Source organism: Mobula hypostoma, chromosome 3, assembly GCF_963921235.1.
Source record: "Mobula hypostoma chromosome 3, sMobHyp1.1, whole genome shotgun sequence".
Lineage (NCBI taxonomy): Eukaryota > Metazoa > Chordata > Chondrichthyes > Myliobatiformes > Myliobatidae > Mobula > Mobula hypostoma.
Genome location: NC_086099.1, coordinates 182,224,535 through 182,241,428, shown reverse-complemented (window position 1 = coordinate 182,241,428; position 16,894 = coordinate 182,224,535). Strand labels below are relative to the sequence as shown.

The 16,894-nt window shown below is 38.8% G+C and overlaps 1 protein-coding gene across 2 annotated transcripts in view; it reads right to left on the bottom strand.

The window, feature by feature from the left end:
• The window catches only part of malrd1 (MAM and LDL receptor class A domain containing 1), a 392,346-nt gene that overhangs the window by 57,548 nt on the left and 317,904 nt on the right, over positions 1-16,894 (bottom strand). For both annotated transcript variants that reach the window (XM_063044212.1, XM_063044213.1), the window contains 3 exons: positions 12,089-12,246; positions 6,925-7,126; positions 33-311 (listed from right to left, as the gene is read on the bottom strand). In XM_063044212.1, coding sequence (XP_062900282.1) covers positions 33-311; positions 6,925-7,126; positions 12,089-12,246 — 639 coding nt within the window. The remainder of the gene's footprint in view (positions 1-32; positions 312-6,924; positions 7,127-12,088; positions 12,247-16,894) is intronic.

The window sequence follows — 16,894 nt, the reverse complement described above, 5'->3', positions numbered from 1 at the left end:
GATTTCACAAACCACAATCTAATCGTACTTACAGCAGCCAAATTCATCTTCTTTGGAAGGGCAATCTGGGACTGCATCGCACCTGAACAAAGACGGGATACATTCCCCATTGGAACATTGGAATTCTGTATCTTCACATTGATCCTGAGGAGGAAAGGTGCCTGGAATCAGCGTTGAGCAATTAGATTCGTCGCTTCCATCCGCACAATCCTCTTCACCGTCACAGACCCAGGATTGATAAATGCACATCTGTGTATGCCAGCACTGAAAGGAGACCGGGGAACATGTCGCTGGCAGAGGCACGGGTAATTCTGTGGGAGAGGGAAAAGCAATAAGGAATCACAAGGAGTAATTGCCTTGGGTTTGACTATTTCCCTTATGTTGCATTTTCCAGATAGTCGTGGAAGATAGTAATTAGCATAAACCTGTCACAACACACTTCTGCTAATTTTCATTCCCCTGATTTCAAAGGGAAAAAAGACTATATTTGGCACATGAAATGATATTGGCTATTTTGTACCATCACCTGGAGTCAAAATAACTGCACACTGCGGAGACTGAAGGATGGAAGCCCTTCAGGAATGAAGGTCATGGATACACAAAATTAAATGTATAAAGGTTTGAAACTAAGGGCAGACAAAGCCTTCTCATGCAAAGATCCAGCTGTGATCTTCTGCCATTAATGGTACAGGGGGAAATCGAAGTAGAGTTGGTACCCTAATTCAAAACAGAAATGCTGGAAGCACTGAAATCCCAAACCTTCTATTTGGGTTAAGGTGATAAGCCTCTTTTAATATCCAAAACAGAATTCTCTACTTCTAACTTCCATTCAGACTTAGAACTTGTCAGGGCATGAATTGTGTGAATGTCATGTGTGGAGACTTATTTGTGTTTTTCAGTATGATGACTATACCTAAAATGCTTCTAGGGGTAAAACTTTCAATTAACCTCTTGGAAACTGAGAGCTGGATGAACAGGTTGAGTGATTTTTTTTCTCCTGATTCTAGGCAGGTGAATTTTACTTTGGCTCATTAAGGCTCCAGAATATTTGATGTGATATCTTGGCATTTGTCCTATGGTGCTGTTTTCCTTCAAAGCCCATTTGAATTGACATAGGGGAGTATCCATGTATGGTGAAGTTTGCATGGTGGGACTGGCTTGATAGTTTTCATTGTTTGCAGAGTTTACAATATGGTATTGTTTGCACTGAAAATTGGCCTGGGAGTACTGAAGATAATGATGAACAGCAGGAAGAAAATGGCAAAATGTCAAGAAAATTAAATAGAATCTAACACTATTTTGTGCTCAGAACAATTTTCAGCTAATCCGTACAGACCTTTTGTGCTGATAACATTCTGCTTACTAATTGTAACAACACACAATATTTAGGTGTACAATATGGATTGTGCAGTTTTATTCTGAGGTGATATTTTCACTGGTATTTTATATTACATTAACAATTCACTAGATCAATTGTATTATCTAAGAACCTCCTCATTCTAAGTTTTGGTAGCTATATTTGCCGTTTCACCCAGCTCTACCAAAAAAAGAGCTTTGATTTAAAGTCAATGGATGTGCATTAATACCTATTTACCCACTACTGTGAGTGGGTTAGGGTGTGAGTTAAGCTGGCAGGGTGAAGTTAACAGCAGACTTGTGCAATAACCTTGACAACAGCCCGAGTCATCAGAATGCCCAGATCCTATCTCATTGTTTCAAAATGGAGCTGTATGAAGGTGCAGTGAATGATATCAAATTCACAAGTCAAAGCAGGCAAACTCCCAGAGGCTAGATCTTGCTGGAGAGCTAGAAAAATTGTCTCTGACCAGGTAGGTGATAGAGAGGGAAGGTAATGTTTAGAGGAAAATGAGAGGAAGAACTAGAAACTGCAGAGGAAGAAGCTGTAGACTAAACTGCCACAACTGTAAAACTTTGACTTATTATGGAGAGATTCTCCTGAAGCATCTTCCCCATTCCCCTGAGCAACAATCTTTCTCCTTCGATTTGAACCAGAACAACTCAAAAAGTACCTATTTACTTCACTGTTCCAAAATACGCAATCTTTTATCGGATGAACAGCAGCATTGATCACGAACAACCGCAAATCAACCTTGCAAACTGCTCGGTGCAAGTTTTTTGATTATTTTTAGCACCACTTTTGTGAATAAAACTTAGAAGGTGGCAAGAGCTCAGCAGCCCACTATGGGAGACCTTGTGGAACTATAGCTATTGACTTCTAGGATGTAAATTCATTTGGGTGGATGTGTAAGCCGTCTCTGTAAATGGTATTCTCAGCTGGATAATTTGTACCAACAAAGGAACTGGCTGGTAGACAATTGGAAAGCAGACATGCTGTCATCATGCAATGAATCAGTGTGTACATCGCATATGGAACTTATACCATTTACAGAGACAGCTTGCTGGGGTGTGACAGGGGGTGGGAAGGTTCTTCTACCCACACTTCTCCTTGAGAGATCAGAAACTGTCTGAGCTCCTGTCCAAGCTGCTGATACTATTACTGTAGGTTATATTCATTGTTCGTTGTGGTTACGTGCTCTTAAACACCATGCCTTTGGAATGTGCCCTATGCTACTTAACTTGGATTACAACCACATAGAAGCTATCAAGGTTGAAAGCCATAAGGACGAGGCTATTCAGCCGTTTAAATCTGCTCTGCCAGTCAATTGGACCTTGACTGCTCCAATATTTCCTGTTCACTATTCCGCCCATTCCCCATAACACAAGATTAGAGATCTGTCTATATTTTAAATACATCATAGACTCTTCTCCCTCCCCCTTTTCACAACTCTCTGTAGCAAGAAGTTCACATAACTTTGAGAGATAACTTCTTGCTCATCTCATTCTTTAATGGCCACTCTGCCATGTTCTGGATACCTTCATGAGAGGAAACACCACACCCATTGAACTCTGAGTGTTTCAAAAAGATGGTCTTTTTTCTTAACGTTAATGGGTATGCAGCCAAAATTGAACATGGAATGCAGTACAGCATTAGACTCTTCAGCCTACCATGCTGTGCTAAACATCCATTTTGTTTGCACATAGTCCATATCTTTCCATTTCCTCATTATTCATATGCCTCTTAAAAACATTTAATGTGCCTAATTCTAGCATCCTCCAACCCCTTAGTAGTGTATTCCAGGCATGCACGACTCGATTTTTAAAATGCTTGTCCTGCACACCTTATTAAACATTCCCCCCTCAGCCTTAAGTTCATACTCTCTACTATTAGACATTTCAAACTTGGATGTCCATCTATGTCTCTTATAATTTTATAAACTTCTGAAAGGTCTGCTTTCAGCCTTTGCCATTCCAGAGGAAACTATTCTGGTTTGTCAAAGTTCTCCTTATACCAAATGTCCTCTAATACAGGCTGCAACCTGGCAAACGCATTCACATCCTTTCTATAACTGGGAAATACTACAGACCTGTTTAACTTTTCTTCATACAACAAGCTCTCAAAATCTGGGTTTGTTAGAGACATCATTCTATGAATTACCTCCAAAGAAATAACATTTGTCCTTAGATAAAGGGCTAAAAATTGTTCACAATAGTTTAGACGTTGTTTCACTAGTGCCCTGTATAATTGCATTAGGAGTTCCTTAATTTTATATTCAATATCCCTTGAAAAAACATGATTAACATTTCATTAGTTTTCTATATTCCCTCATGGAATTGTGTACCAGTTTTCAGTGTTTTGTGTACAAGGATCTCCAAATTCCTCTGAGCTGTAGTTTCCTGCAGTTTTTTGTTGCCATTCAAATAACCTTCAAAATAACCTCCTTCAGTCTAACATAACCTACAAAAATAAATTCCAATGGAAATCAAAACTAAGGGAAAGGTAAATGGGTTAACAATTTGCCAGTTTCCTGTTCATGTTGTCAAAGTCAAGATTTATCACTTTCTCATTTCATTTGCGGCAAGTATTAAACCCTGCACTGGGAGAGAGGTTTCCACATACTAACAGTTGCAAACCTGTGTGGTACATTGTTTTCCAGATTTTACCCTGAAGTTACTAGAGTCACCATACTAAAGGTTCCTTCTTTTACTTTTGCCAATTTTCACTGATGCACAAAATCCTGGCTTCTAGTCTGCCACTAAGAAATCCATTAGCACAGATACCTAATGTACAGTATACATTAATGACAAGGAATGACAAAAGTATCTAAATTCCCTTTGGCTGAAGTTGTTCTATCCTCAGTTTTTCAGTTCATAAATGTTAGTTGATTCTTCATTAGGGTCTCTCTTGGATGATGTGATTAAAGTGCAGTAACTTGTCCCCTTTGTTCCTCCTCGTGATCCAGCTGGCCCTATTGCTTTATCTCCTTCACCCCACAGTTCTCCCACTGGTTACCCTTGCCACTCTTTATTCCATGCTTCACTCCTGCTCCTATCTGATTCCCTCTTCATTACCTCTGCATACACCTCCCAGTTTCTGATGTAATTCATACTCTCCTTCCTCCCTCATGTGCTCATCACTCCCTCACCCAGATCTTCCTATCATCTGCTGGTACCTAATCCACCTCTTCCCTTCATTTGTTTATACTAGATATCTTCCTCCTATCGTTCTAGTCCTGATGAAGTGTCTCAGCTAAAACACGGTTGTCCATTTCCCTCCATGTATGCTGCCTGACCCGCTGAGTTCCCCTAGCACAGGGGTTCCCAACCTTTTTTATGTCATGGACCAAGAGCCATTAAGCAAGAGGTTTGTGGACTGCAGTTTGGGAACCCCTGCTCTAGTGCCTTTGCAGGTTGCATATCAGCAAGTCGTCGCAACTGCATTGCCACCTTATCTCTGCTCCACGTTCCTAACCTGGGAATGGTGGAATGAATATATTTCTTCTACAAGTTAAAATTGTTCAGTATTCTGATTTCACCTGGCATTTCCCAGACAGTAGAATCCTAACAGATAATGGCACATTTAATTAGCCATTGTCCAATCTGTAGCCGTAACTTGAATATCCATTTTTTTTTGTTGGGAGGGTGATGTGAATAGTGTCTAGATAAAAATTAACTACTCAGATCCTTTATTTACTTTTAGTAATGTCATCTCCATACACTGTCAGTAATTTAAAAGCTGAAGTGCTCTAATTAATCTTCAAAAGAGAAAGGTGCTTTTATTCAGAAGAAATTTGCATTAATAAGTTTATATCTTTAACAGGAAACTGAGAAAGAAAGAAGGTGACTGAACGCAGGTTGCAAATCTTGACACAAATCTATCAGAAAGGCTTGATTTTCGATCTAAAGGTAGGTGGTTATTTGTTATCAGGACTGTTATTTGGTTTCTAATGTGATAGTAACTAAGACTATAAAAACTTCTTCACTCAATGAACTTGTGTGGTCTCCAGGCAACACATGTAAAATACTGGAGGAGCTCAGTATGTCAGAAGCATCGATGGAAGGAAATGGACGGTCATTGTTTTAGATCATGACCACTCATCTGGATTGGAAGATAGAGGGAAGTAACTAATATGAAAAGGGAGAAAGAACTAGCAAGTGATAAGAAGATGTAAGTAGGGAGCAGCAATAAACAGATGAGAGATGGGGGAGCAGGGTGATTGTTGTGCTTGATGGTTATGGTGATGTGAGGAATATGCCAAGGCATAAAGTTACAGAAAAGTTAAAGTTAAAGATAATAGTAGTTGACAATGTTGTAATATCTTGAGCTCTAATTTTTTTCTGCCTTTTCATCTCTTTACTTCTTCATGACAGTTCTTCTATCACAATCTATTCTAATAGATCTTTGGATGGCTCAGTGTCAAGTTAGATCATAACACTCCGGTGACATTCTTGGACATTTAACTACATGAAAGGTGCTGAATTGTTATTATTGAATCTCGAGGAGATCTTCAAGAGGATGCTTGTGGTAATATTACTTTATATGTTGTGTTTGAATTATATGTACTGTGTTGTGCACCTTGGTCTGGAAGAACATTGTTTAATTTGGTGGTATACAGGGATATGTTTGAATGACAATAGACCTGAACTGCAACTTGAACTTGAGAAAACAGCATCCATCATTACAGACCCTTACCATCTGGCACATGCCCTCTTCACATAACTACCATTGGAGAGGAGGTACAGGAGCCTGAAAACCCACACTTGACAGTTTAGTAACAGCTTCTTTTCTCTTATCATCAGATTTTGAAACAGTCCATGAATTCATGAACACTCCCTCATTCTATGCCTTTGGCACTATTTATTTACTTTGTAACTTACAGTAATTGTCCTCTCTTGCACTGTACTGCTGCCCAAAACAATACATTTCTGATATATAATGATATAAACCTGATTCTGAAAACAATTATTGAAAATAAGCCCTTTTAACATGGATATAGAATCTGCCCTCACAGACACTTGATATCCCATGAGTGACAGCAAGCTTAGCAGAAGCAACATTTGTTCATATTACAAATTTATAAAGTTTATTTGTCATAATGAAAATTATGAAGATTGAGATAAGCGGTGCTATGGAAATATATCATAACGTGCTAGTTTTGAGATGAAGAATAAAATTAGAAAAAATAACTTCAAAGTACATTCTGTTTTACACGTGTTTTACTGTCGAAGGCCTGGAAAACATTAACATGTGGTTAAAATATTTTAATTACTGCTGACATTTCAAGTGCCTTAATTACTGTAATGAGATGTTCTACAGATTACATGTTGAAGTTTTTAGTAAATGGCAGTATGGGGAAATGGGATCTTGCAACATACTTCCTAACTAAAAGTTAATATGAAAACATAACCTTTTAAGTACCGTCTAAATAAAGGCTAGATTGTTGACAGAATCTCGTGTCTAAACATAGTTTCAAGGTTATAATGAGCTCCAGGTCTGTCTTAGCTCACTGGATTCTGCTGACCCTCATTCATGAACACAGAAATGCAGCTTCTAAGGTACATTACCTCCAGAAACACACCCCAGGGTAAAAGAGATGTCATCAATTGCAATGGTTATGTGTTTATCTCCACCCACTTCAGCTTCAAACACGACTTGAAATGGATGGTTGTTGGCAACCATCAGACTGGCATACATCCAGTTGTCCTCATTGTTCCCAGACACTGACCACATCAGCAAGGGCATTCCAGATTTTCCAGCTGTGTACACCTGAAAGAGGAAAGTATTTCCCAAAATGTTACCAAGCAGAATGGATCTTCTCAACTTTCATTTTCAGGTCAGTAATTTTACATGTTTTGTTTTCTCCCCACCGTTGATCCATATGGCTCAAATATAAGCACTTTCTGAAACATCTGAAGAACTGACAGTCATGTCTTTTGAGAATTAGTTGGAAATGTAAACACATACTTATTTGACTTTTTTGTTGAAGTCGAGAAAGACAACCTCCAAGAGAACATTTCAGACTTATTACATTTTGCATGTCAAAAATTAAAGAACTTTTTTTTATATACATAGGGTCTCAGTTGACAGGTATACAGATCAGAGAACTGAAACTGGAGTTCAGCATACCTTGCTTTTAACAACCCACAATTCTTATCTTGTTTTGTGAACAGTCTGTGACTATATAAAGTTCTAAGGTTTCTATGAATAGACTTTCCAATATGTTCATGTTTTGAAATTTACAGATATTAAGAACTTGAAATGGAAGGTAGTTGTTCCACATTTTCAAGTATCTGTTAGTTTTTTTGATAAGTCTTATAGTAGGCAAGTGTTTAGAAAATCTATTCTTGGGTTCTTGCTGTGAACTTTTTAAAAAATTACTTTGGAGCAGCACTTGTCTTTGTTTACATCCCAAAGCAGCAGGGTAATAACCTTATTTTTGAGTGATGCCAACAAACCTTTGATGGGCTCATCTAGAATTCAACTGCTCTACTAAATATTTTAGTAAAGTAAGTAAAACATGCACTGTGTAATTCTAATCTAATCATAGCCAGATTGTTTAAAGGCAATGTGTCTGGGTGGTGTGGGAAGTTGAATTAAATGCTCTCTTCTACCACTTTAAGGCAGCTAGTACCATGTTTAGTATGCATTACTTGGAAGATTGAAAAGGAACCTTTCCATTTTGAATTACTGAGGGAAAATGTACTGGAACTACAGCAGAATGAATGTTGCCACAGGTGATAGTTCACAGAGAGAAAAAAATATCATGCCCCTGCTGCAGATAACTGCCATACATATGTAAGATGCAATACAGAGCGTCATAGGAAGTCATTCCTGCCTGTGGCCATCAAACTTTACAACTCCTCCCTTGGAGGGTCAGACACCCTGAGCCAATAGGCTGGTCCTGGACTTATTTCATAATTTACTGGCATAATTTACATATTACTTTAACTATTTATGGTTTTATTACTATTTATTATTTATGGTGCAACTGTAACAAAAACCAATTTCCCCCAGGATCAATAAAGTATGACTATGACTATATTAAGGACCTTGGCTACTAAAGAGGCTAATAGGCATATGCCAGGAGACGCTAACTACAATGGAGAGTTTAGCTGTGTGTAATATTTCAGAACACAGAAGAGACCAATTTCAAGGTATAACAGTATCACAGAGCTTAAGAACATAGAAATTGAGATAGTGGTAGACCTTGTGACTTCTCTGCCATTCCCAAGATTGGAAGTGGTCTTTTACCCGTGACTACTTTCCTACATCAACTCAGTGTTAATTAATATCAAACTATTTATCAACTTCTGTTTTGAATTTGCTCAGGAATTAGGAGTCATTACAAAAATTCACTGCCCTCTTGGTGAAAAATTTCATTCTCAGTGCTGAATTACTGACTGCTTACACTCAGGTTATTAAGTACACCTGCTCGTTAATGCAAATATTTAATCAGTCAGGCATGTAGAAACAACTTAACAGCATGCAGAATGATCCAGAGATATAGGTTGTTGTTCAGATCAAACATCAGAATGAGGAAGAAATGTGATCACAGTGAATTTGACTGAGGAATTATTGTTGGTGCTAGATGGGGGAGGGTTTGAATATCTCAGAAACTGCTGGTTTTCTGGTATTTTCATGCACAGAAAGCTCGAGAATCTACAGAGAATGGTGCAAGAATATAAAAATAAACATGTTGTGAGTAGGGATTCTGTGGTAAAAAAAATGTCTTGTTAATAAAAGAGGTCAGAGGAGAAAGACCTGACAGGTTCAAGCTGGCAGGAAGGTGACAATAACCCAAGTAACCGTGTGTTACAGCAGTGGTGTGCAGAAGAGTTTATCCGAATACACAACATGCTGAATCTTAAAGTGGATGGGCTACCACAGGTGAGACCATAAACAAACTCAGTGGCCACCTTATTGGGTACACGAGGTGCCAAATAAAGTGGTCACTGAATGTTTATTTCAACTATATTAGTTCTATAAAGTCTAACTAGATGAAATACCAGCTCTGCATCTAGCATGCCAAAGTTCCTAAAGAATTTTGTACAGTACCATGCAAAGGTATTGGGCACATACAGCTAGGGTATCTAAAGCTTTTGTATTGTATTTGTCAATATGAAGTGGAGAGCAAGTTTGTAATCTGGCTAGAGCAAAGGATGTTGGGAAAGGTGAGGGTGGAGTGCTACAGGAGGATTGTGGGACAGGTGGTAGAGAAAGAGTGCCTCAGGTGAGAGGAGGCATAGGTGCAGACACACCCAGCCCAGAGACACCAGGCAAAGTCGTTTGATTCCAAACAATTGGTTCATTGATCATTACAGAATGTCTGTCTGGAGCTTCCCACTCCCTCCCTTCCTCTTTCTCCCCCCAGCCATAATTCCCCTCTCCCCTTCTAACCCTTAGTCCACGATAGAGACCCATATTAGAATCAGGTTCATCATCACTCACATGTCTTGAAATTTGTGTTTTTTTTGTGGCAGCAGTACACAGCAATACAGGAAATCACTGCAGTACTGTTTGAAAGCTCTTAGGCACCCTAGCTATATACATGTCTCCAAGACTTTTGCACAGTGCTGTATTCTTCGATGAAACACCTTTTCATTCCAAACACAGTAGAGAATAGGCCCAGTCTGGCTAATCTCTCCTCATACATCAAACCTGCCATCTCAAAAATCAATCTGTTCAATTTTCACTGCACTTCTTTTACAGGACACCTTCAATACAGACATCCTAGCAGTATATTACAGACAAAAGGGTAATCAGGAATATTTTGACCCAGAAGACAATAATGCCTGGAAACAGAGATTTAGGTGCAGTCTTTAATATTTCTCATCTAGGTTAACTAAGGAGAAGGACATTGTAGCTGGAGAATTCAGGAAGGGGATGGTGAACATTTAGAAAGTTGTTATTAAAAAGGACGACATATTAGATGAATTAACAGCAATAGAGATGTATAATGATACAAGTGGGTCTGAGCACAATTGCAGACAGAGACAGCCACAGTGTTGGTCAAATAACTTCAAGCTTCAACAATCAGAGGCACTCAGTACAACTGTCTTGCCACATTCAATTGTTCAGATTCCAACTAAAATACACAGGCAATTTAAGAGGTCACAGAGATTATAACAAATAGGCTTCAGATAAATTGTCTCACAAGATCTAAAGCTTCAAGAGAAAATCAGACAGTCAGTCCACAAAACAAAGGGAGCATTTCCACAGGTTAGATCCCAGGTAAGTAATCCCACAGAGAATGATTAACTCTAGCAGTTGATTCTAACAAACAGAGCAAGTATCTAAACCAAGCAACTGGTAGCCACAGCCACCAGCCTTAAACACATCTCAATCAGTCCCAGGTGTGTTTTGTAATCCAATTCAGATTCCTCCCAGTGATCAGGGGTAAGGATATCCACCGAGACAGATGACATCATTGCTCTTGGAGGTGTCAGCGCTGCCTACTGGGCGCCTGAGGTGTTACAGAGATGGATAAATTTCTGGAAGCATATTGCAGATGACAATGGCAACAAAGGTAGTTAATATGGCTATGACTAATATGGCATTTGGGACATTTGTCTTCATAACCTATGTACCACAAAGAAGGCATTAGGAGAGATGGTGCTTGATAGTTTGCCTGGAGATTATGGGCCAAAGGACCCTTCTCGGTGATGAATGCTCTGTGACGCCAACATTCCAGATGCTGGCTTATAATGTCGTATATAACTGGAACAAGATATCTCTATGTTTGTACTCAAATCTTCTTGCAATAAAGCCCAATGTGTCATTTGGCTTCCAATCATATTGGTCTAGGATACCCAAATTGCCTGGGTATCCTAGACCAATATGATTTACAATTTAGCATGATGGGAAACTATCTCAGAAAAAAACATAACATTTTCTTACATTGTCTCAAAGAACAGATGAAAGGATGATGCATTTGCTGACTTGGGTGTGAAGAACCAGGGTTCATAGGCTCGGAATAAGGGGTCAGCCATTTAGGATAAAGATGAGAAGAGAATTCTTCATTATAAGGGTAGGGAGTCTTTGAATGCTCAGTCACTGAGTACATCTGAGGCAGAGATTAATAGGCTTTTTCATATCAATGAAATTAAGGAATGTGAGGTTAATGCACTGATGAGGTAAAATATGAAACATGCATTTGATTGGTGAAGCAGACTGAAAATAAGATGGCATTAGCCAGTCATCCCTGGAAAATACCAGCTGCCGCAGTCTAGTGAGTAGTGGAATTAGAGGCCTGCAGAAAAAGTATAAATTTGGAGCTGACAGCTCAAATTTCATCCACAATGGAGGGATTGACGGCCAAAGCTTCTAAAGGACTTCGGAGAATTATCATATTTGCTTGCCGTTAGCTGTTCTGTCTCATTCTGGAATTTTCTTTCCAAAAGTCTAGGGAATTATAGGCAAGTACCAAAAATAGCTCAGTTGCATAGAAATTACTTTCCCACTTCAACATTAATTAGTGTCAAAACTTTAAAAGCTTTAACTTATGGGTTTTCACAAATGGTTAATAGCCAATAAGAACTGGAGGCAGAAGGGTTACAATTAACAAAGAGAGATTTGTTTGATAGTTTGATGTAACCAAGGATTAGATCACTATAGTAAAAGATGAATGCTTTTTTTCCACTGCGACACCCAACAATCAAGAAAATTTAAGAATGTTTGGGTAGTTATAGAATCAGTCAGCTAAAATACCATTGTAATCATTTCCCTTACCTTCAGAGAGCCCATTTCTTTCGAAGCACTGATAAAGTACCAGAAACGCAAATGACATACTCCTATACTCGCTGGGAATGAATGGGTGGTGGTTATTCTAGCAATGTCACCTTCATGTTGAGCTGAAGAATTAATGTACAGAAACATTCCTCCAACTCCTTCAAAGGAAACAAATACCATTATGTATTTTATTGAATTTCTCAGCAGCAATATGTTTGTAAAGTAACAACTATCAAATCACAAACCTCTCAAATTTGTTCCTTTGTTTACTTGCATGAAGAGATCACATTGTAGGCTGCACTCATGCTTGTACCATCAGTAAAGAGACATTACTCACTTCAACCTCATAAAAAAAACATTAATCTGTCTCCAGTGTTGTGAGCTGGTGAGCTCAGTGAAAATAATGATTATCCACTTCATGAGAAAGGGGAGAACTTGACATTCAAATTCCCACATTAATAGAAGTCATAAGATTAATGCATTTCCCTGCCTCATGATACACAGCAACTTTGTGTTTGGAATATTGACAATGAAACCTGCTGTGTTGTATCTGTAATATTTTGGAAGCATTTCATTTGTGTTGTGCAATACTATTATTTTCTGTGCCTAGCTATTCAGTTAGATTTTTTTTCTTTGCAGAAATTACATAGCCCCATTTAGTGTTTTACCCATAAGTTAACTCATGGACAAATGGTTGATCACCACCTCCCTTCTGCAGACCTACTGCTTTCAGGAGGTACAGTATATTTGAAATTTGATTAAAACTGTTGTAATTTGACCAGTACTGTAATGCAATGAGTGAAGGGCACTCACCAACAAGTGAAAGCAAAGAAATGTTTTGCAAAATCAAGCTTATCTTCTTTACCATGCAGCCTCACTAAATTATTTTGCAGGATTATTGATACTGATTTTTTTTTTGTTCCTCTTCCTTCAGGGAAGTGTGTTCATGGTGTGTTGGAAGGTAAAAGACTGAACAAGGGCACCAGTTTAAGTCAGAAATTAAATCTGATAGTGGCAGTACCATCTTGGAAATATTAGTAAGACAGAGAAGCATAGGAGTTCTGGAATAATAGTCCTTATAGATATTGATACACACAAAAGCATTCTTTCCATGATTATAAGTCATTGTGGAAACCATTGTGGGGTTGGGTAGAGATGATCAATGGTGAAGCTTGGCAGGTATCGAAGGGAAAGAATAGAGTGAGGGGAAGGAGACTAGAGAATGAGAGATTGAAGGAAATGGATCAGATGTGACAGGGTGATGGGATGTGTCGGGAGGTGTGGAGCCATTTGGTGTTGGTGAAGGCTGGAAAGAAAATGATCAGGAGAAAATGGTAGTAGGGGAAGCAAGCCCTGGATGGGTGACTCAGGGGTGCTGGGGAGATGCACCAGGATGTACTGGATAGCTTCACAAGATGCAACAAGAAACTCCTGTGCAAACATTGGAACCCTGAATTGCCAGCTGAGTTCCACTACCTATTTCCTAGCTACACACTATGAGTCCAATAGTGAAGTTCTTATACTGGGGAGTCTGTCCATGATACTTTGCAAGTATACAGCTGACACAAGATTCACATGCTTACCTTGAACAATTAAGACAGTTCTATAGAACAGTTAAAAACTGTTAAGTTACATAATATGTAACTAAAACTGTTTGTTCTAATGTTCGAAATTATTGAGATGTACTTACGTGATATAAAAAGGTTCAGATTGAACAGCTAGCACATTTTCAAAGTTTATCTGTTTGGAATAAGCTCCTACTATTTCTGATCAGTCCCACTACACTTTGCCTTGCCAACGTCCCCTCAGGTTTTACCTTAAAGTTCTCTTCAAACTTCTCAACCACTTAATGTGAGGCATCAGCATTTATTTCTCCCAGGTGAAATATGCCTGGAGTATGAATGTAAGTGTGCAAGGTGATGAATGACAGATACCATCACTTGGTTTGCAAAAGCATAGCTCAGTTGCGCTGTGAAGTGCCTCATTTGGATGGAAATTCCTGACCTGGACATTTTAAAAAAAAGTTTTTTTTTCTTACCTTTAAAGTCATTTTAATATTGTAATGTACATAGTTTTATTGATAAAACTGAACTATTTATTGAAAAATTTTAGAGAAACTTTTCTGAATTCCTCTCAGTTTTGCCAAGATCTGAAGCTCTGCCTCCAGCCTTGCTACCTGTCAAAAGGTTGTCAGGGCATTCTCGAGATGGGGCTGCTGTGGTATGTTGCCTGAGGCCTAGTTACACCTTGCCGCTCAACTCCTGGGAACAGAGTAGCAGCTCAAGAGGCCTTTCACATCCCGTTTAGGTAAGTGCAGGCAGGTGTGGCTGCAGGTGTGAGTCCAAGCACTGGGCTGAATTCAACTTGTTTCAGCCTCATGTAGTCCTGGATATCCCGAGGACAATGGAGTTCAGTTTCATGGCATTATGTCAGAAGTCATGTTAGGATTGAATAGCAGGAAGTGTAATTCAAACTGGAATTGAAATTCCCAGAAACTGGCAATAATTTCACACACCATTGTATAAAAGTACTGCACTAAGCAAATTCATAGGCCAACTTCTGTAATCAGCTGCAGAAATATTACATTAAATTGCATGAAACCAGGCTTAACCTCAGGAGAGAGCATGTGAGGTTTAATGCTTTTTACAGTGTTTTCATCTTGCTCTAAAAGTAATCTCAGGATTACTGTCCTCGCAGTCCTGCTTTTTAATCTATCTACTAATTGCTGTAAATTCCTTTCTGAAACTTCATCTCTCTTTCATCGTACATTATTTGATTTAATGAGAGTCATTATATCTATTGTGTTCTCACTGCTTGAAAATCCTCTGCATCAAGAAAATAAAGCAGGTTTAAAAATTTACTGACAATAAAATAAATCTGAAAATGTCAGTATCTTTTCCTCAATTTTGCTCTCTTCTGGATTTTGAATTTGAGTGCCTTCTTGCTGAGTTCTCTACCATTGCTCCGATGTGGATAACTTTGTTAAAGCTGTGCTTTGCCAATCAACCTATATATCCCATTTAGTAGTAATGCTACTTCCAGCAACTTTTCCATCATCTTGCTTCAGGCCATTGGTTACAGTAAAACACTTCGTATATTGGAATATTTTAATAGATCAAAGGTTTGCTGGGTTGCATATTTCAACTATGTGACTGTAAACTATTTTTTAGGTTTTTTTGGAAATATGCTAGGCATTAAAAATGGGTTTTGAGGCATTACTGGAGCATAATGCTATTTCAGTGCCAGTGACCTAGGTTCAGTCCTGCCGCTGTCTGTAAGGAGCTCGTATGTTTTCCCTGTGACCATGTGGGTTTCCACCGGGTGCTCTGGTTCCCTCCCACATTCCAAAGACATATGAGTGAGTTAATAATTAGTCACATGGGTGTCATTGTGCAGCACAGGCTTGTAGAGGCAGAAGGGCCTGTTAGTGTGCTGTTTCGCAAAATAACATAATATTCTTGGCCTCATGAGCTGTGGCATAGTCTTCTTGGACCTTCAAATAACAGTGAGATAAATTTAACTGGATATCACTAGTAAGGTCATAAATCTATTGGTATTCCTTAATGCCCATGATGTGGTGGCTTTGAGCCATCTTCTTATTTCTTTGTGCCTGTGTAATGGAATTGGGAAGGATAGTAATTTAGCAACACGTGAATCTTCTGATGCCAGAAATCTTGAGCAATAAAGCCAAATTCGTGCAGACACTGAAGAGGTCAGGCTGCATCCATGGAGGGGAATGAAAAGTCAACATTACAGGTTGAGACAAAGAAGGGGCTCAGTCTGAAATGTTTACTGTTTATTTCCTTCCAGACTTAGGGATTTCACATTTTTTCTGGCTTTACATTGTACTGCAGCCACTAGACAACAAGTTTCATGCCATATAAGTCTCATTTTGCCTTAATCTTTATTTGATGATTCCTTTTATATGTGAAAATATCTAAACCTCTGTCTTGAATGTACTTAGTACTTGAGCTTCTACACCCTTCTTGTGCAGTGATTTCCAATTATTTGCTACCTTCTGCGTAAAGAAATCACTTCCCATGCACAAAGATGTGTTGACTCTCCTACGTCAGACTCTGTCTTTTCAAATATTGGTAGATCCTGTCCCTCAGAAACCCCTCCAGAAATTTATACACCACTGATGTCAGACCCACTACCCAGCAGCTTCCTGGTTTGTTTTTTGCTACAACTTTAAAAAAAGGTATAATATTAGCACTCTAAGTCTTCTAGAACCTCACCTGTGGCTCAGATGAAGTAACAATCTCTGCAAGGGCCTCTGCAATTTCTTCTGCAGCTTCCCACAGGATCTGAGAATGTACCAGATAAGGCCCTGGGGACTTATTCACCCTAGTTCACTTTAAGGCCTCCATTTTCTCCTCTCAGCTAATCTATACATCCAAGACAAAACAGTTCAATTCCACCATTGCCTTAGCTTACATCATTTTCTCTGCAGAAATATTCATTAAAATCTTTTCCATTTCTTTTGGTTCCACAAACAGATGGTCATGCTCATCTTGAAGAGGATCTACTGTCTCCTTAGCCAACCTTTTACTCTTAATACCATTATAGAATTACTTTGGATATGGCTCACCCTGTCTGCCAGATCCTTCTCATATTCTCTTTTTTTGCACTCCTAACTTCTCCCTTGTTTACTCCTGAAGTACTTATAGACATCAAGAGAATCACTTGTTCTCAATTGTTAATATGCAATGTGTGCCTCCCCCTTATTCTTAACCTGGGCCTGGATATTTCTCATCAACTAGGGTTCCTGAAACCTTCCAGCCTTTCACTTTACCCTAACAGGAA